The sequence below is a fragment of the Megalops cyprinoides genome, chromosome 2 (assembly GCF_013368585.1).
Source record: "Megalops cyprinoides isolate fMegCyp1 chromosome 2, fMegCyp1.pri, whole genome shotgun sequence".
Classification (NCBI taxonomy): Eukaryota; Metazoa; Chordata; class Actinopteri; order Elopiformes; family Megalopidae; genus Megalops; species Megalops cyprinoides.
This window is the reverse complement of record NC_050584.1, coordinates 21,631,416-21,651,770: the sequence shown is the minus strand read 5'-3', so window position 1 is coordinate 21,651,770 and position 20,355 is coordinate 21,631,416. Positions and strand designations below refer to the sequence as shown.

Genomic DNA, 20,355 nt, shown 5'->3' with positions numbered 1-20,355 from the left:
TTCATTTGGTGGTTGAAAAATATGTAGACATCTGTTTTATCCTGACATTTGTGTGATTTAACCTGCACCAGGGAAAAGAAGTCAAGTCTAATTACCTCTAGATACAAACATAGCCAGCCTAAAGAAGATGTGCATACCTTGTGATGTCTCTAATGAATTCAGAGCACTGTCTTATGTTCAAACCTCTTTTAGACCGTAATGTATATTACAACAGACAATGTATACTTTGTAGTTTGAGAAACACTGGGAAATTAGCCTATGCATTCTAGCTCTACATATGTGCAACTAGTAAAAGGGAAATTTCATACATACACACACACACACACACACCAACGTGCACACACCAATTATTGACAAGTAGCCCTGTGGTGCAGGAGCGATAATACTTTAATAATGAGAGTGAACTTTCCTTGACCCACGGCCCCCCATTCTTTTTTAAATTGTTATATTTTCCCTGTAGGTATCAGCTTCTGCAGGGGCCTCAGTGTATTAACTTAGAAATGCAATGAGGCTTTCAGGAAATTCTTACTGAAAATGAAAGTTATGTCTGGGTAATTATTTCCTGACATGCTGAGCAGCCATGGTTTATATGTCTATAAGATCCTACCACAGAATAGATGCTTAATGTGGAGCATTTTGACCGGAGTCAGAATTCTGGCTCCAGGCAGCGATGTTTCATCACTGTCTGCGAGGACTCTCTGCAACCTGCTTGATCGAGGGCTGTGTACGCTGAAGTTTGCTCACTGTGCCACCAGATGGGACATGATGCACTGTGTGTAATCTGTTTATTTGCTTGGTCCTCCTTAGACCGTGCCATATTTCTGCCTGTTTTTTCACTGCTTTTTTATTTTATTAGGAGCCATGTACAAGGCATGCCCCCTTTAAGTGTTACATTCCTTCTTTTTGAGTATAGTTTTATATGTATTTGAGTACGTTTTATGTGATGGTAGAAAACATCATGTGATGTCTCTTGTCACAAGTCATAATTTTAGTTGTTTTTTTTTTTTTGCTATTTAAAGTGATTCAGTGACATCGCCATGCCATTCCCATCTTTGAAAGGACAATAAATAAACCGTCAGCTCACAACTCGGCAAGCTAGAACTCAACCTCCCTTTTCCTTTTGAGTCTGGTGGGTAAAGGTGAAGGTTACCTTATCCAGGGCTGCTGACCTCACGGTGCTTTAAAAATCACTGTTCATTTCCCCAATGTGTATGTTTACACAGCTCTATTTCTAGTGGGTAGATATGAATAGATTTGGGGGGAGACACCTTGCTGAAGGAACCTGTAGTCCTCCTATGGTAGCTGACTGAGTCACATGTGTGAAATGAGCTTTGGTAGAGCTTGCCTTTACAGCGCTCAAGAGAGCCAAGCTGCGTCCATCTTTGAACCCATTACACACCACACTGAGGCAGCTGATCCGTATTCAGCTCATGGGCGACATACAGGGGGGTGTTGATAATGTATCTTTTGTCTTTTCCCCCTTTTTTGGAAAATGGAAATGCCGTCCCAGGGTCGAGATGATGGAGGGTTATGAAAACTAGCTCTTTGTGTGTCTTTCTACCAGCCCCAGCGGGAGGAACATCATGGTCAACTTGTAGAAACAGCCCGCTCACGGCCCAGGTCAGGCCACATTATCGTGTCAGGGGAAAGTGCTACCCTCACAGTGTCAACAAAACAGTGTTACAAAAAGTTGACTACTTCATGTTATCTAGTTTGCTTACTTAAATTGTGGAAGCACTTTATGATTATGCCACCCTCCTTCTTTTTAGATGCGAATCCCAATTTCCCTTTTAAGTAATTTAATGTCGTCATTTTATCATATGTTTTAAACAACAGCCAGCAGGGGGAGTGATTTACTCACACACAGCTTGCATAGGGAGCCTGAGATAAAAATCATACAAACCCAAGCTTTTCTTCCCGTATAAGCCAATATATACCCTATCCCATTTGTTCATGTCAATGCGTGGAACGCTTTATATGGAAAAGGCAAGACGCCAAAATGCAAGTGAGAGTTGAGATTCGGAAAACTCGTACTCATTTTTTGCATATCTTAAATATGTGTGAGAATGTCACAAAGGGCACCCGTTCAGCGGTTTTACAGGCTTGACCAGTGCTTCCGATACTCATATTGATAGCCTGCTTTCTTCCATGTATTTCTGTGGTGTAGCGGGGTCTGATGTATCCCCTACAGTAAGCCATAAATTGGCTTCAGAGTGAAGAAATAAAATGTATGAGTGATGCGAAAGGGCAGGGGCCGGAACACCACAGGAGGTCTGCAGCCCCTGGACTGTGATTCCCCTTGCCCATGCCGCCCACTTCCTGTTCTCGAAAAAAACCATCAAGCACCTCACCACTCCTGGCATTACTCACGGTGTGCCAGCTATGTACAGTGTATATATAGACTGAAAAAAAAAATCTTTTTTTTTTTTTTTCCAAACATGAGGAATCATAGACGGATTTGTTATAGCTTTACAAAATGATTGGTGGTATTTCATGATGGTTTGGAGCCAGAGGTTGTGTAAGAGCCAGGTTGTTTGCCTGTAGATGCTAAGAAATGTAATTTTCCACTGCTTCTGAGTCAGTGGAGGGGTTGTGGGCTCATGGCCGATACCCCCTAAGCCCCCCCGCCCCGTCTCCCCATCAGCGGAGCTCAGTTTTTGGAGTAGGAGAGGCATAGGAGTAATGGAGTTTCTCACAGATCAAAGCTGTGGTGAGAGGATGTGAGGATCGGGGCTCTTGGGTCGTCTGCACCCACTGTGAGTGCCGCAATCACAAGAGTCAGCGTCCCACTCTGCTGGAAGCGAGGGGGCAGAGGGCAAGAGCTCCAGCCGGAACCTCTCTCTCTCTGACGGTACCATAGGCCACGGAGCGAACGATAAACCCCAGCAACCACTCAGGTCACGGCGTCCCGCGGTATGAGTCAGAGGTGAGGTGACGTCATTCGATAAGTGCACGCCACAGCTTCCATCAGGTCCCGTTGCCAAAACTTCCTGCAGTCTCGGTCAACCTGTAAGGAGTTTGCCGTGGCCGTTTCAGGTTCTGCAAGTCTAATTTTCCATATTCAGGGTGTTATTGAATTGTGACACCAAAGCACTTTGCATTTTGATTGAACCATGCCTTCAGTCCCTCCTTTCCTGATACTGGAAATCTGTGGTTGCTGCCATGCAGATAAACTTGTTGAATCACACCTGCAGTAGAGCAAGCAGTCAGTCTGTTTGTCTGAATATCCAAATGACATCTTTGCCCTGAATAACCTAGAGTATTTATATGTGGGATACGTTATTATTTTCTGTTGACCAATATGCTCCGGATCCTGTTAAATTTTCAGCGCCACAGTAAAAACTGTCTGTTGGACAGCTGGCAGTAGGGGTTTTAACAGCATACGGGTCACAGGGGGTAGAAAGCAAACAAGATTTTCAGGCACAATATGGCAGTGCTTTCATGTTCTGTGTTGGAAAAAAAAGAAGAGGAAGATGGTAGAAAAAGAAAGCAGAGAATAGCTCTCATCCATGAAAGAAGAATGCCTTGGACTGGAGCAGCAGAGGCTTTGGAGTCACTTCATTTCCCCCCTTTCTCTCTCTCTTTCAGAGTGCAGGGCCCAGCTGTCACCTTCAAAGTGCGCCCCAACCCTCAGAAAGTCTCCACCGCAGATGTGACCAGTATGGCAGGTAGGACCGTGCTGCCGATTCGCTCCCGGTTCCCTATGAAGTGACTGTCCATTTCCCCTCGCATGTAGCGGTGTCCTCTGGGCAATGTAGCAATCCTAAGCTGAGGGACATAGTTATTCTTATTTCCAGTCCTAATATGTGTGAAAAAAAACACTTCTTTAGTGATATAGTGGCTGTTTATGTATGTTTTGCAGCCCATTTGGTCATTGACTTTAATGGGTTAAATACAACCCTTCCTTTGCTGTAGTTGATAGACATTTCATTGTTGCTGCTGTTGATAAAGAACAGCCTGTTCTACCAGATCATAAGCAATAAAGCATTACCATTGTATGGTGAGCTAAGAATTCTAACATTTCAGCCAAATGACGTGATATCTTTCACATTTTACTGCTCCTAGTATTGCACATGATACTGTAGCTACCTGCAGTGAGAACTGACACTCCTCCTGGATTCTTTTTCTATGTTCAGTAGCCAAACAGGTCTAGACAGGCTTATCTTTTTATAGCAAAACAGCTTGAAGTCTGCTGATAGAAAATTGTCAAGTAGAAGAGAAAAAATTCTAAATATGCAGCTGTACCTCTGGCAATGTCAGATCAGCGCGGAGGTCTGACACCCTCATGCAGGACAATAAAACCAGCATAATTTCCATAATTCCTCAGTCATTTTTGGAAATGAGAACTTGCTCTCAATTGACCTTCCTGGATAAAAAAGGTTAAGTGTTTAAGTACATGCTTACACATAGTACATGATCACTCTGTGTGTGTGTGTGTGTGTGTGTGTGTAAGAGAGAAAGAGGGAGAGAGAGAGAGAGAGGGCAGAGGGCAGAGGACAATAATCAAATGTTAAGTCCTTTATTTTCTCTTAACCAAAATTCTTAAAGAATGGGTAACATGATCAAATCTTGCTGGTGGCTTTGAAGCATTCAAAACGGGTAATGAAACTTAATCTTGGGGTGTGGTTATATTTCACTGATATTTTGTGATGAGAAACACGTAAGCGGAGTCGTTTCCACAGCTTTCGTCTGTATAACACACCTGTTGAAAATGTAACGCACCTGTTACACTACTGAGGATAAAGTGAACGCGGTGCATTCTAGCCCCTTGTCTGAGAAAGCCAACCCTCAGTACACTGTTGATGGTGGTTGTGCAGCTGTTTTATGCCCAGATGAGCTTTGCAAATCTGTTTTAATGTTTGACTGCACTGTCTGCATTGAATGACTGGATTGTTGATTGTCAACATGTAAAGGAGGGCTAATGGCAGCAGTGAGCTAAAACTGAAATGTCAGACAAAATGTTAGGTCAACATGATCCGCTTTCCTGCCGATTATTGATAAATTATGAATTCGCTTTGCTTGCTTGAGTCAAGCTTGAATACAGACTCTTGCACACTCTGTCAGCTACTTTGTCGCGTTAAGTAAATGTTATATATTTCTGATGAAAAGAAAATAAACACTGATCAAAAAACCAAAGAGAAATCTGATATTTAGCAAAAGTTTAATATAAAGCCCTTTGTTGTTAATATAAAGCCCTGTTAACTTTTAAATTTCATTGACCTGTGTTAACTAGTTATTTGTTTTTTCTTCTGATGTGCCAGGCTTTATTTCCTTGTTAACAGCCATCAATGGCATGTTTTTGCCTCGTTTATGAGGTGTATTGAAAAAAGTTGTGAAAAAAAGCTTTAGAGTTTCTTATTGAAGTACACAGTAACTCAGTGCATTTACATGAATGAGATGTGTGAGGAGAGACACGTTGGGAATGTAGCCACTCTTTCATGGGTATTGCAACAGATTCAAGGGCAGGGATTTGTCCCTAATCTCAGCTCAGTGGATGATATATGCAGAAACGTGTGCACACACACACTTGCTCTGTCACTTACTTACTCACACACACACACACACACACACACACGTATGTACATACACACACACACACACACACACACACACACACACACACACACACACACAGACACTCATACAAGTGCAAGCAAATAGAGAAGAAAGCTAGCTGAAGAAAATGCTTCAAAATAGCAATAATACAGCTTTCCTCTATTCTCAGCATTGATGAATGGTGTGTTTTCATTCTTTTTAAACCAACGTTGAATGTAGAAGTTATATGTTTTTTGTTACTGATACATATTCTATATACGAAGACAATTGCTCCAGAGATCTATCATAACAGCGGGATTATTATGCTAACAATTATGCAAATATATAAAGAAAAAAATGTGATATCCTGGTGGAAACCATTTAAATGATCTATGGCAGCTTTTACCAGTACCTTTTGAATGGTGAAAAGCATTTTGGGAGGTCCCACTGCATTGTTGAGGGTTTGATGGCTGCTACCCTTTCTCTCAGTTCAACTGGAAAACCAGAGAACAAAGGGCCATTCTGACTAATCCTAATGCGCTAAGAAAATAAAAGATTAACTGCTCCGTACTAAACTCTGGGAATGTTTATGAAAATCATTTTCTGACACCCGGCATGGAAATGAGCCACCAAGCGTTGAGGAAGTTGAGAATAGAGTGGCAGATCTGTTGTTTAAAATGTGCCGCTAGAGCATTTTCTCTATCTCTGTCCCTTTCTCTCTCTCTCTCTCTCTCTCTCTCTCTCTCTCTCTCTCCCCCCCCCCTTTCTCTTCCTCTGCCTCTCTCCCTGTCTCTCTCCCCCACTCTCTCTCTCTCTCCCACTCACTGTCTCCCTCTCTCTTCCTCCCTCTCTCTCTCTATCTCTCTCTCTCTCTCTCTCTCTCCCCCTCTCTCTCTGTCTCCATCAGTGTGCTCGGGCTGCCTTGATGAGGCTCTGTACCTTGGAATAGTTCACAAACACGTAAATCACCTGCGCTCGGAAATTGGTTCTGTCAGAATAGGTTACATTCACCGCTAACCTTTTTTTCCCCACCCAATGACAGATTTGGTCTTTTACCTGTGCTTTTTTGTTTTTGCATTGCATACATTGTGGTAAATATATGTGTGATGTATTTTTATTCCTGCTCTGTGCCTTTCTGTGGATGCTGAGAGAGTGTACCAGTGGTCTCAGTGCTAATGGTACATGAATGTAGTGTAGCATACAGTTACAAAGTACGCCATATTACAGCTGGGCAAGGCAAGCCTTGTTTTGGCTTGATATTGTATAGTATGCTGTAGAATAGTGCATTGTAGTGTATGTGATATGATACATTATAGTTTAGTATGGTAGAAATGTTTATTTATAGTTCCCATTTCAAATATTGAAATATGAAATATATCAAAAGATAGTGTTTTTTGTGAAATACTTGTTTTTAATGATGCATCTTACCATCAGTGGTGCTACTGCTGACATGTAGGACATCATTTTGTCCAATGTACAAAAAGCATTTCTTACATTTAATCATTTGGCAGGTGCTTTTATCCAAAGCAACTTACAAGTGAGGCAGAGTACAACACAAACATTTCTGTGTAAGATGATTTTAGTACCTGTTATATAGGCCTTTTATTAAACTCTTGTGAACCTTTTCAGTGTTAACAGTGGCTTTCTGTCATCACAGGCATAGAAATTATTCTGTTTTTAAGTCTGGTGTTATTTGCTGACAGACAGGTGAAGGAAATCCCCCTCAAGTCTTAGAGGGAGATTGAGAGTGGCTCATATTTTCTTATTTCATTCATGCTTGTAATCTGGGGGAAGACTGTCAAAGAATTATTCTGAGAAAATAAATGACCTGTACCCCTGTCCTGACTGGAGGAAGCAGTGATGCAATGATCAGCTTCGTAGCTGGTGAGCTTAAATGCAGCCCCATGCAGATAATTTAGTCTGGGTAACCATAAGAGACTGCCGCACACACTAAAGATGCATAGACCAAGCCTGGAAGCTGAATTACTCACTAAATAACCCAATGGCTGCCTTCCAAGGACCCCACATCCACACAGATCTGCACAAAGACCAAAGAGGGTATTTGTTGCTGTGTCTGGCTGAGTGGTAGCATTTGCAGTGCACTGAAAGTAATTGTGGTTTGTATCAGTCCAGGGTACAATGTAACTTTCTTCTGGACATCTTTTAACCCTGACAAATCAATATGAAGGAGGACCTTATTGCAGTAAGTGGAACTTCAAAGTGGAATATAGTTCGCTGGATGTTTGAAAATAGTGGGGTTTTTTTAAGTCACTTAGACAATACAGAACAAAACAAGCCCTGCAAAAAAAAGACCTAGTCAAAGGGGCTGGCAAATTGTTATTTCAAGAGGCTGCGGCCGGCTTTGTCCCTCTTCAGCAGCCTTGCTCCGAGTCGCAGTTTGGGGAGATGGGGTCTGTTGTCGGGGACGTCAAGATGGTGGGCGGCAGGGGTGGTGACCTTCATTGTTTCTGCTTTTATGCTTAGGGGGAACCAGCACCTACGGGCTACTTCCAGCACTACGCCCCGGCCGTGAGAACGCATACCAGTGAATGTAAAGAGGGTCAGGGCCACTTAGCACTTGGAGTAGGGACAGTGATGTCACCTCAAGACAAGAAAAAAAAAAACAAAGACGGAAAGAAGCCACGTTGCCACATTGAAATCAATGAGGATATGCAAAGTCTGAACTCTGCACATCTGTGGCTGTCTCTTTAGCAGGTCTTTGGCAGTATGAGAAATCTAGTGTTATTAACCAATGGTTCCATTGGTTTCAATACTAAATAGCCTAATGGCTTTTATTTATGCATATGATACATTGATGATGATACAAAGCGCAAGACTTTTTGGATCCTTCAAAATGATAGTAAGGGATGGACCATTTTCCCACTCTTTGCCTTTAGCAGGGCTGTTTGGAACTCATTTGACACATGCTGTGAATTGAATGCCCTGTCCCCAGCACTGTGGAGTGCAGGTAAAAGAGTACTGTTCCAAATAAAATGGCAAATTAATCACTGTTGGAACTATTATATCTGATATTTAATATTCATTTCAGAAGAACAGAGGAATAAGTAAACAACAGATACGCATTAAAGATCAAATTCAGCGTAGACATGGTTGCAAAATAAACTGCCTTTCTTTGACATTTCCCTGAATCAGAGGGATTAGACAACCAAGATAGACAATAACCAAAAACAATGGCAAATAATCAGTAATAATAATTATTAGCGTGTTTGCATCTGGAATGGTCACGTTGATGCTTCATATTTCTTGACCATAGCTACTGTGGTTTTCCACTAGGATACACTGTGTGATATTTCAGCCACAACTAACGCAGTTCTACTGGGGACACACAGGTCCAAAGTCCTTGCATTTTTTTTTTCCTGCCGATTCCATGGCACTTATGCGCAGCCCTCTTATGTGGAAAGGGGATAAGAGTTTGGGCAATGGGAGGGGAAGCGTAATTACAGCTATGTCCGCATTTGTCACTGTTCAACCCTCTGCGCCGCGTCCAAACATCCCGTCTGAGCACTTCATGTCCGTCCCCTGTTCTTCAGACCCCTTCACCCTGAGCGCTGTCGAGGCGGACATCACCGTAAATCGTGACAAACGAAATCACTTCATATCATTGGCTCATTAACACCGTGCTCAAAGTTGTGATGAAAACCGGGGAGTGTGACTTATAATTAGGGAAACATTGGCAGCAAGTCTCTCTCTTTTTTTTTTGCAGCTGAGCAGATTAGCATAGATCTCATATGCTGACGGAGTTGACCTTCACTCCAGCAAACACTTGTCAAAATGCCAAATGCAATTACCTGGCTCTTAAGGAAAAGTTAGATGGTTTATCTACCCTGCTCCTTTTTGTTGCTGATGAGGACCACAGAAGACTTCAGCAGCAGCCGTTTTCCGCTATGTGTGTGTGTGTGGATCTGGCCGCAGGTGAGGTCAGATTAGGTAAGGTACAGGCGGGGGCCGTCAGCAAAATGCATGGCAGCCGTTACTGAGTCATAGGCGAAGTCTGCATAGAAAGTCTAGCACTGAGTGTTCCCATGTCCTTATATGCATAGATAAAGGCCAGCTTCTATGATAAACCCATGTTTGTCTGCTCCTGACCTGTTTTTTGCTTGGTTTGCTGACATTTATATATTTTATATCGAAATGTTTTTTATTAGTATGTCACATAGAGTGCCATCCACTATCTGATACAGTACCAGTACCATTCTATGATCTGAAGCATCTGTACAGGCTGTGGGGGGAATGTAGCACTTAAAGTGTTAAATGACTGCTCACTGGTGTGACATTAGCAGTCTGGTGCTGCCCGGGTGACACCAGACTGCTAATGTCACCATCAGTAGTCTAGCCTTTATCTCTCTATAATGCCATGGAATAAGGCCTACTTGAAGAATGACACATGGCAAATGATCCTTGTCAGCTCTCTGTCGATTACCGATACAGTACAGTATGTGCATAGATTGCCTTAGCTGTTTTTATTTCTCTCTCCGTCTCCCCCTAAACACACAGCTTATGAGAGGAAAAGCACAGAAAACGGATTTGTTAATGCTGCATGCACTTATCCCACTTGTTTCTTCCTTTCTGCCGGTGCTGTGTTTGCATCTCTAGGCAGACAGGTGTACATGTGACCTGGGGACTAATGCTGAAACATTTGTGTTGATGGCTGTCTTTTGGGACTTACCTGTTCCTCCAGTAGGCTCATTGATTTCCCTAGTTATTGCACTGAGAACTGGCATCCCACTGGACAATGGGGAGCAGTTCTAAGGCTGGCAGGAGACATTGTTGAACTCTATCGAGCAATTAACAGTTGCTTTACCTGTCAATCAAAAATCCCATTAGGCTTAAAGGTAAGCACTCAGTGACAGTCAAGACTGGCCCCTGGATTCAATCAACATTTGTCCTTAACATTGACTGGAAACTAAAGGAAATGTTAGGGTGAAATGTTGAGGGGTTACATTTTATCTCTGTTTACGTTTATGTTTTGTTTTCTTCTCCTTTTTAGATATTTTGTTCTGTCAATTTAATTTACAAGGTTGCCCAGCCAAAATAAACCCAAATAGTAGCAAATGTATTTCTATGACTAATATGGATGTCATGAATATTTTCCCTTCGTCTATGCATGCATCATCAAAGTCATGAAATGGGCCACCTTGACTTGATTCATGCATTTTCAAAAGGACATTTTTTCTAGGCCAACTGTTCTTATTGAGTATATTGGTCTCTTTTTGGAAATTTCCAGTATTCAAGAGAAAATGTATTGTTTCTTTGCACTGCAGAGCAAGTCCCTTTTTTCTGGGTTCTTCTTTGCTCATGCATGGGTCTCTGCACCAGAGTTTGACCTCTGGTCGGTAGATTGAATCTGTGCGCTCTCCCCTCTTACTTCTCTACATCATTGAACATGCCATCCGGAGTCAGTAACGCTCTTTCTCAGAGTCTTCATCCTTGGGTGCTCTCTCTGGTTGAGTGCACTCCTCGCGGTGATCAAAGTCTTCCTCAGTTTCCTCTCCATCAGTGTTTTTGGCCGAAGGGGGGACTCTATTACCCTTCACTGGGCCGGGCCCACTGGAGTGCCCTCACCCGAACGTCATCTGTCAATCTCGCCCTCGTTCGAATCTGCCCCACGCCTCTCTTGTGCCGGTTTGAGCACAGTCCTCGAAGACTGAAAGCCCTTTTGAGCCTTATTGCATGAGACATGTTTGAATGTGTTCTCTCTTCTCGGTATGATCACAGACAGCAGCGGCATTGCCACAAGCTGCAGTTCACTCAGTTTCCATGCTCGCTGCACCTCTAGTCACCATGGGTAACTAATAGAAGGTGACTGTCATGACTGATAAACATGTAGGAATGTGGAATGGCAAATCCTTAAGATAAATCTATATGTCCTCATTGGGAACAGGGGATATGTATGTTCCCTGTGGAAGTGCAACAATTTCCCTCACCCACATAAGGTTAAAGCATGTATATTAACTCATGTGAGGATATAACATTTACCCATGCCCATAACTTTAGTAAAACCCATCCATATTGGCATAAAAAAGCATTTAAGTATGACATTTTTTTTCCGCCAGTCCAGATGCCATTTTGATTTACTTGGCAGTTCCAGCACAAGTTCAGATCTGTTTTTTTAGTTGGGATAAAGTACATAATGAGGTTCAAACCGTGTGAGGTTCTGACCACATGTTGCAAGGCTATGCACTGGAATGGAGTCCATGCCCTGTACATTGTTCACTGTCCTTCTGGATATATCAGAGAAGCTATCTGTAGCCCTTCTCCTCATGGAGGCTTACAGCAGACAAAATGAGCTCTTGTTCTGGCACACATTCGCTTGTGTTTAACATTTGCATTTGAGCTCAATTATTGATCACATCACCCTCTCCGTGAACCCGAGGTTCTACATGTGCTGAAAGGAAAATGATCATTACTTGAACTTGCCCCGGACATCTCACTTTTTGCACACGTGAGTATGTGGTGTAATAAAAAAGTACTCCGTGTGCAGTTTTAATTTGGATTACACAAGATGAAGTTGGAGAGTGTTATCTCCGCTGTTGACAGTCTGAGCCTATGCGCATGAGTAGGTCTGTGCTGTAGAGGTGCATTCATAAATGAGAGCATAGTTTGTTTCTTCTCAAAAGACATTTTAACCACTTTTGAGGACAACTTTAAAAATGCAGGAAATTCATAAGATATTTGACAGCTAAAACTTTGGAGCCTGAGAAAGAGACCAAAGATAGAAGTTAAATAGGACTGAAGCACTTAATTAGATACAAATATCAGAGTGAAGTTCATGGAATTTCAGTGGAAAAAAATAACTTACTTATTTACTTAGATCGATTGGATCTATATCTAGAAATGCCAAATTGTGTTTATGTTTGGTGCATTCAGTGTAGTAGTATTCTTCATATGTTAGTCAGGAATGACACCAGAGGTGCTGAAAGATGTGACCATTTGAATAGGTATATAGTTGTTCCTTTCTGTTTGGTTTTCTTTTCTCTATGTAAGAGAAAAGAAGTGTAAGTGGGTTGATTTGAGATGCCCAAGGGGAGCTCAGTTCCTCAGTGAGTGAATCTGAGGGTTTCAGTGACCCTAAGATCCAGCAGACCTGGAAGTGCACCCAACTTCATTGTTGTCATGGCCTGGAACAGACCACACTCAGGATGTGAGTCCGCACCTCTCTCTATCTTCACAGCCATGTTTGACCCTGGTCCCAGAGTTTCCATATAATGTAAGGCAACTTTTGGGGGATATAATTATGCCCAATATCAGTTTTTTCCTTTCTGTATATGTGTAACATTTTGTGTCACTCATAAAATGACATTCGCCACTCAATGTCTGAGGAACATGACCATCTGTTTTGGGGTTGCACAAGGGAGCTGCCTTGGTCCATTGTTATTCTCACTATACATGCTGCCACTTGGTGACATCATTAGAGAGCACAATGTATGTTTCCATAGTTATGCAGATGACACGCAACTGTACATCTCTGCTGAACCAAATGATGCTGCAGCTATAACCTCCGTTACTACCTATCTTTTGGCAATAAATAAATGGGTGAGCAATAATTTCTTAAACAAGGACAAAATTGAAATCCTACTAGTCAGCCCTAAAACAAAAAGAGAAATTCTGTTTAATAATCTGGGGAGATTAACTCCCTGGATTAAGTCTTGGTGTTATTTTAGATTCTGATCTAAGCTTCAAGTCCCACAACAAGGTGATGAAAACATCATTTATACGACCATTTATAAATCAAAAAGATGCAGAAAAACTGATTCATGCTTTTATTTCAAGCTGACTCGATTACTGTAATGCACCTTTTACTGGCCTCCCAAAAAAAACCACTGAGAGACTTTTCCTCATTCAAAACTTTGCAGCTTGGCTATTAACCAGAACCAAGAGGAGAGAGCACATTAGTCTAGTTTTAGCTGCTCTGCACTGGCTTCTTGTAACATTTAGAATTGATTTCAAGGTGCTCCTCCTTATATACAAAGCCCTTAATGGGCTAGGACCAAGCTACATTGCTAACTCCCTTGTTAACTATTTGCCCTCAAGAACGCTGTGATCATGTGCTGCTGGTTTATTGAAAGTTTTCAGCAACAGCCTTAAGAAAATCGGGGATGCAGCCTTTGTCAATTATGCCCCAAAGCTATGGAACACACTACCTATAGATATCAGGGAAGCCAGCTCGCTACATATTTTTAAAAGAAAGCTAAAAGCTTATCTCTTCACTTTAGCCTTTAACTAGCTATGACTTCCCTGATACAGGCCTGAAATTCTAGCTATGACTTCCCTGATACAGGCCTGAAATTCTAGCTATGACTTCCCTGATACAGGCCTGAAATTCTTTTTGCACTTTGCTTTGCACTTTGCACTACTGTACTTCTTTTAAAATGCTGTAGTTTACTTGATTTTATGCATTCTATGTATTCTATCTTTTAACTTTATTTTTATTTTATTTTATTAAGCAACTATGTATTCTATTTTCACCTTTATTTATCTTTTTGTTATTATTTTTATTTTCCATCATATTTTACATTAATTATGGCATTCTGTCACTGTTTCTATGTTCATTCCATGTGAAGGACTCGGTGCATGTAACTTCTTTATTGTAAAGCACTTTGAGCTGCATTTCTTGTATGAAAGGTGCTATATAAATAAAGTTTATTATGATTATGATGATGATGACGATTATTATTATTATTGCTATTATTATTATTATTATTATTATTATTAATATTATTATAAAATCCCTTTCCATTGTGTTATATATGGCTGTGTACTGTACACTTACGTAAAACCTGTGGAGCGTCCAAGTAAATTACATTACGCACAAGCAGCAGTTAATGACTAATATATTGCTGAATCATTTTAATAATCGTCAGAAATTAGGATAAATGTCCGTTGGTTCTGTGCCTGTGGACACCGGGTGCCTAACGACCGCTGTTTAGCGAGCCAAACAAATCAATATGCGTCAGCTCCCCCTAAAGTCAAGTCAGCATTCCGAGGAACTGAAGCAGGCTCGTCCCAGGTGGCCTCGCCTCATCACCGTGAGATCCAGGAGCGCCCTGCAGAGAAGGACAAACCTCCCACTCCCCGCTGAATGGGTATATCGAGATTTTGAGAGGGGCGAATTGCTCCATCTTCCCCCTGGCTCCCCTACTGTCCTGAAATGACAGTCCCCGAAGGGGAACAGAGCCAGACAAAAACATATTGATTGGCCCTGCCTGGGTCTGGACCTTGATTACAGTGGCATTCGTGTGCATGCCTCAACTTTTTCGCTAAGTCACAGATAGTGTGTTGACTTCAGAGTCAAGCCTGCGTGGCACCAATTGGTATTTGTCTCATTCATTTAATGTGTGACAGTGTAGAATAAGGGTAAGGAGCAGGGCTTGTACCCAAAAGGTTTCTGGTTCTATGCCCACTAGAGCATTGCTGCTGTACCCTTGGGTGAGGTACTTAACCCAGAATTGTGTCAGTGTATCTCCAGCTGTATAAATGTATAGCATGTCAAAATTGTAACCTATGTAATTCTCTCTGGGTGAGAGTGTCTGCTAAATGACAATAATGTAATGTAATTCAGATGATGATATTGTTTCATTGCTTCAGTTTAATCCACTGCAGTCTGTTTGATTTCACGTGTTTAAAATGTGTTAAAAATGGGGTTGGGTGCAGCATGCTGCTGAAACCTGTTACATGGTATTTCAGGATGGAGGGGGATTTTTATTATAGATTTTGTCATTGGTTATACAGAGGCAGTGTTTGCATCCAGGGTGGATATGATTTATTCATTATGTTTTACCCTTTTGCATGCCAAAGAGTTCATAGGATAGGCTCGGAGACATGCATTAGGTACCCCCATTTGTTGAAGACTTTTGTTGAAGGAAACTTTCAAATTCACAGTGACATTTTGCACATGAAAAGGGACCAGCTGAATTACTCTGGGGAATTGGTTACGTTGAGATTTAAGAAATTCATGGCTTTCTCTTCTCAAGGGAGTGGGAAACTTTTCTCAAGGTAGCCGGAAGGACTTCTTTTCACATTGTCAAGTAGGTTTAATGCTAATGGCTAGTTTGAGTGGAAAACCTTCAAGAGGAGGTTGATCCCAGCTGCACCCACCCAGAGGACAGAGAGAGGCCTTTTAGGGGGAAAATCAAAAGTTTTGAGAATGATTTAACCAACCGTCAAAATATTAGTTTGGCTAAGCGTCCAGTTTGATTTGTGTAAAACTGTTCCACTTGCCATGAAATCCTGGATAGAAGAATGTGGGCATAAGTACCTAAAGTTATAGACCCAGAGCAAATGTATTTTATATTAAAAAAAGAGCCTCTTGGAAAAGCTGTTGGAAAGAGATTACTAGATGATTGTGTAAAACCTGACTATGATAGCACACTTGACCTCAAACATACAACAGGTTATTAGTTTCATATCATGTAGATCTCCCTTTGGTTTTCGTGATGGCCTCACACCTGCACGGTGCTCTGCTGTACAGAGAGATGGTACATCTCTTGTGCTGTTTGCAATGGCGCAGAATCCCCATCAGGGTCACAGGGCCCTGCTAACCTTGTTGGGAATTTTGTCCCAAAGTTTTTCAATGGGATTTGAGTCAGGTGACTGCGGCGGCCGAGTCATAACCTCAATTTCCTCCTTCCCAAAAGCTCAACCTCACCCCGCCAGCACTGTGACAGGTGGCATTATCCTGTCATTCCTTTCTTCTGAAATGTGCTGCCTACCCTAATCTCAGCAAAGGCTTCAAATTGATCGTGCAATTCAGGTGAAAAAGTCTGCTTAGAATAGGTCTGAATGTCTGTATGTGGTGTTATTCTTGTTGACTGCCGGTGTGATACATTAAACTGCTGATAGCTCAAAGATGCCGATTCAATCGTGTTTCACGTGGCCACCCAGCTTTTACATGAATTCTGCTTTTCCACCATCATGTAATGAGCAGAACCATCCTAGTTATAATATTAATAGTTATAATATTTGTAGTAGTTATATGTAATTCTTATCCTGAGTCTTTCTGTCTGAGACCTCACCTGCCTGAGGGCAGGCTTTGAGCCACAAAATCAAAACATGCAATTATTTTAAAAGAGCATCACTCAAAGTTTCAAACTGAATGTTTTTTTTTTTTTTTCATGAAATATGGGAGGCATAGCCTAGGTGTTTGTTTTTCTGTTACAGATACAACACAGTATTAAGACAGTGCAGTGAAAGTATGTTTTAATGATGCGATTGCTGTGTGTCTGGTTCAGGGTAGCCTTGCCACTGGATACGAGTCGAGTGGAGTTGAGCCGGGGTGTCGGCTTTGTTTCCTCTTAATAGCACAGCCAACATGAAATGTCCCTTGAAAGCAGGGGCTTTCTACTCCGCTGTGTTCAGTGTATTATGAGTGAGAAACAAAGGCAGCCGCAGAACTTCAAAGCAGGCCAGTGACATTTAGAGCGCTCTATCTTCAAAGCTCTATTTGCTTTTGTAGTTCCTCTTTGAGTATAACTAATATATTTTGCCAATGGATTATGGCTGGATTAAAACACTGCAGAAATCCCTTGTAATTTCATTGCAGGTTTCTGCAAAAAATATACATACGTGTTTTATTTGTTTGATTTTTTTCTAAATAAAAAACAGCATACTCCAAACACTTCATACTTCAGTTGAGAAAAGCAATAAGCTTTCGTAGATTTTCTGTTGATTGATTCATTGAAATATGGGCTGAAAGGAGTCCTAGTATGACGCAAAAAGGGGCCCCAGTCCCAGCGATTCACTTTGATTAAATATGGAGTGATTGGACTTCTTTAATATGTATATTTCACTCATATCATGCATTAAGACTGTTATTCAAAGCAAACCAACTTCCTCTATGGTACAACTGAATGTATGTGTTATTTTGTGAGCTAGACTTAAGTTCATGAGGCAAACACTCATAGTGGCCGCTCTCTATTACAGTACATGTATACACAGGAGCCTGTGCCTGGGGAATTCCTGTTATTGATATATTTGACACCTTTACATGTTAGGTATGTCAGCTCACACGTCCTACTGTCATGCACAATATCTACTGATGTTTTTATGCCCTTAATTATCGTCCCCAGCAAACACCATCACGGTTCAGACTTGACTCGGAAGCCTCATTTATATTCAAAGGGCAACCTCTGCGTGATGTTTCCTTGTTTTATTATTCATAGACGCGGTAGTGTTATCATCGCATTGCACCAGCCTCAAAGGCAGTGGAGAGAGCCATAGTTCCTCTTAGCGTGAGGGCTTTACCTACATATGTTTGCCGTTATCCCCTCCATCATGACGGATAATCCCGCCAAAACAAGTGAAGGATTTTTTTGGTCTCTTCTGCTGGTGCCCTAGCCCTCTGACCTCTCCCATTAATGGTCATGGCTCGCCCTCTTCCTCATCCCCCTCGTTACCTGCCTGTCCGATGGGGGCAGCGCGTCTGTGATTTTTTTTTTTTTTTACCTCTGGCTGTTTGTTGATGGAACTAGATTACTGCCAAACTCAAGGACAAAAAGTAATTCATGATCGAAAAAATGATGCATCCTCTTCCTGTCCCCCTCCATCTCTGCCCCCCCCCCCCCCCCACTGACTTCATTTATAGTGGAGTGTGGCTGATGCTGTAGTTACTCAGATGAACTTCAGACTGCCAAAGATAGCAAAAGGGTAGGAAAGTAGTGTAGAATTTCTGGATGGAATCATCCACCAGCAACTGTCTACCTTGATGCTCCTGTGGAAGAATACTGACCTTCAAAGAAGTTAATCAGTGTTTTACTCAGGTAGTACTTTGGTGGGTTACTCAGGTGAAGTTTTAGCTGCCGAAGATAGCAAGGGTGAAGGTGGTGTAGAAATTCTGGATGAAATCATCTACCACTGACTGTCTGCTTAGACACTTGTGTGGAAAGTGACCTGGAAGGAAGCTAATCAGTGTTTTACACAGGTAGTACTTTGGTGGGTTATTAATAGCCTTTATGGATCTAACATTGGTTGAAATATGTATGTGGCACCATTCATTGTCCAAGGACCTGGGAGGGAGGGAGGCAGGGAGTACGTGGCACAGCACAGTCTCGGAGTCAGTCGAAACTCAGAGTTAACAACCAGACTGGTAGGAGGCACAAGCCCATGAGCAGCACCAAAGGCGCAATCTCACACCACCTTTGTCTCAGGCACTTCATCCGGCAGAGGCTGAAACAGCCGAAATACAACACAGGGGTCACCGAAGGAGCTATCAGATGCTGCCCTGCGGCAAAGAGAGTGCTAACAAGAGATGAGTCTAAATGGACTGAACAGCCTCGCTGTGTCACAGCACCTGTTCTGCCTTTCAGAGAAACATTTGTCAGATGATTGCCTCTGAGTCACTGTGAAATAGGGTTCCCTGTTGGAACTCAAGAGAGGAAGTGTGCTTCATTTGAAAAAAAACAAAAAAAACAGGGATTACTTGTGGCCTAATTAAAAGGGTATTTCAGCTGTGTTGAACTGTGATCTGTTTGGATGAGGTGGTACAAATTTGACAAACGGCAGCGGTAATAATGTAGCATAGTGTTTCAGGGTAATATCTGTTGTAATCGTGTTTGATAACTATTCATGATAGAATGGATCTTGTTTTAAACACTGACTAACACTGCCTCCTTTTAATTGTAAGAATCATAAGCAGATTTACAGTGTGGTTAGATTTACATTAATAAAATACATTTAATTGTTGTTTTCTGCCTGCGTTGAAAACGAGAACTGCCGATATGAGGATATGCTCAAAATCCTGACCTGATCTTTGCGGATATAATTTGGTTGAGAACCTCTCATTACAATTCCTCACCCCCTTGTTTGGAGGAGACAAAGGCTTTCCACAGGGATACATTCAAAATAGGTCATAACTAATCCGCCTTAAAATGAAAGTACCCTTGTGCCCATCAAAAAAAAAAAAAAGATGAATAATTTAAAGGATATAAGAGGAATATCTCTGCCTCAGCCCTGGATCTCCCTTTAAATCGATATGTGTGAACCACCACGGGTCAATGTGTAGACCCACTCTGGCCCACAGTCATCTCTGAGGCCTCCCCCCCAGCTGATAACTCTTTCATATCTGCACCCCTCTCGTGGGACCATGCCTGTAAATTTTACTTAAATATCTACTGAGGATTGACTATCAGAAACTAAATACAGTGAACTACATACCACACATGCACCTTCTCTAATGAGACGGTGCCCACAATTTAACCGTAATGTCCCCTTCAGATTGTGTTTACTGCAAATGGAATGAACTGAAAGAAATGGATGGATGAAATGAATTGAAAAATGACTGGGAGCACGCTCCTTCTCTTCTTCTTTGGTGTGCTGTGATGAGACAAAACAGAAGCTGTCAGTCTCTCCCTATCCATCAGCTAAATTGTGTAATTTTGATAATGCGTAGTTGCATCAGTGTCCACTCTGAAAGGGAAGAAATAATCCATATTTGACAAAAGAGCATGTGTGCGGTGTAAATCAGAGACAGAGCTGGTGTGAAACATTTTTCACTGGAAGATATGTGGCTAACAGCCTGTTCCCGATGCATTGTGGGTTTTCATAGCGATATAGAATACTGCTTGTCACAATGTGATGATTTGCATCTTGGCATCTCTTTTATGACATGCAGTTTTAGAAGAAATGTAAATTGCCTGTATAAGGGCCAGCATATCTAGACAGGAGCCTTATCGCTATTCTGCTACTTCACACAACCGTCTCCTTGTCAACACATGGGGGAGAACTAACCTCCTTTCCAATAATGCAATGTAGGAAGTGATGCATTAGCACCTTGAAGTGTTAATGGTTTCAGAATTACCTTTCACC

The 20,355-nt window shown here is 41.8% G+C and overlaps 1 protein-coding gene across 2 annotated transcripts in view; it reads left to right on the top strand.

Moving 5' to 3' along the window:
• ptprn2 (protein tyrosine phosphatase receptor type N2) overlaps positions 1-20,355 on the top strand; it is a 189,893-nt gene that overhangs the window by 58,078 nt on the left and 111,460 nt on the right. For both annotated transcript variants that reach the window (XM_036521610.1, XM_036521609.1), the window contains one exon: positions 3,589-3,668. In XM_036521610.1, the coding sequence (XP_036377503.1) occupies positions 3,589-3,668 (80 nt within the window). The remainder of the gene's footprint in view (positions 1-3,588; positions 3,669-20,355) is intronic.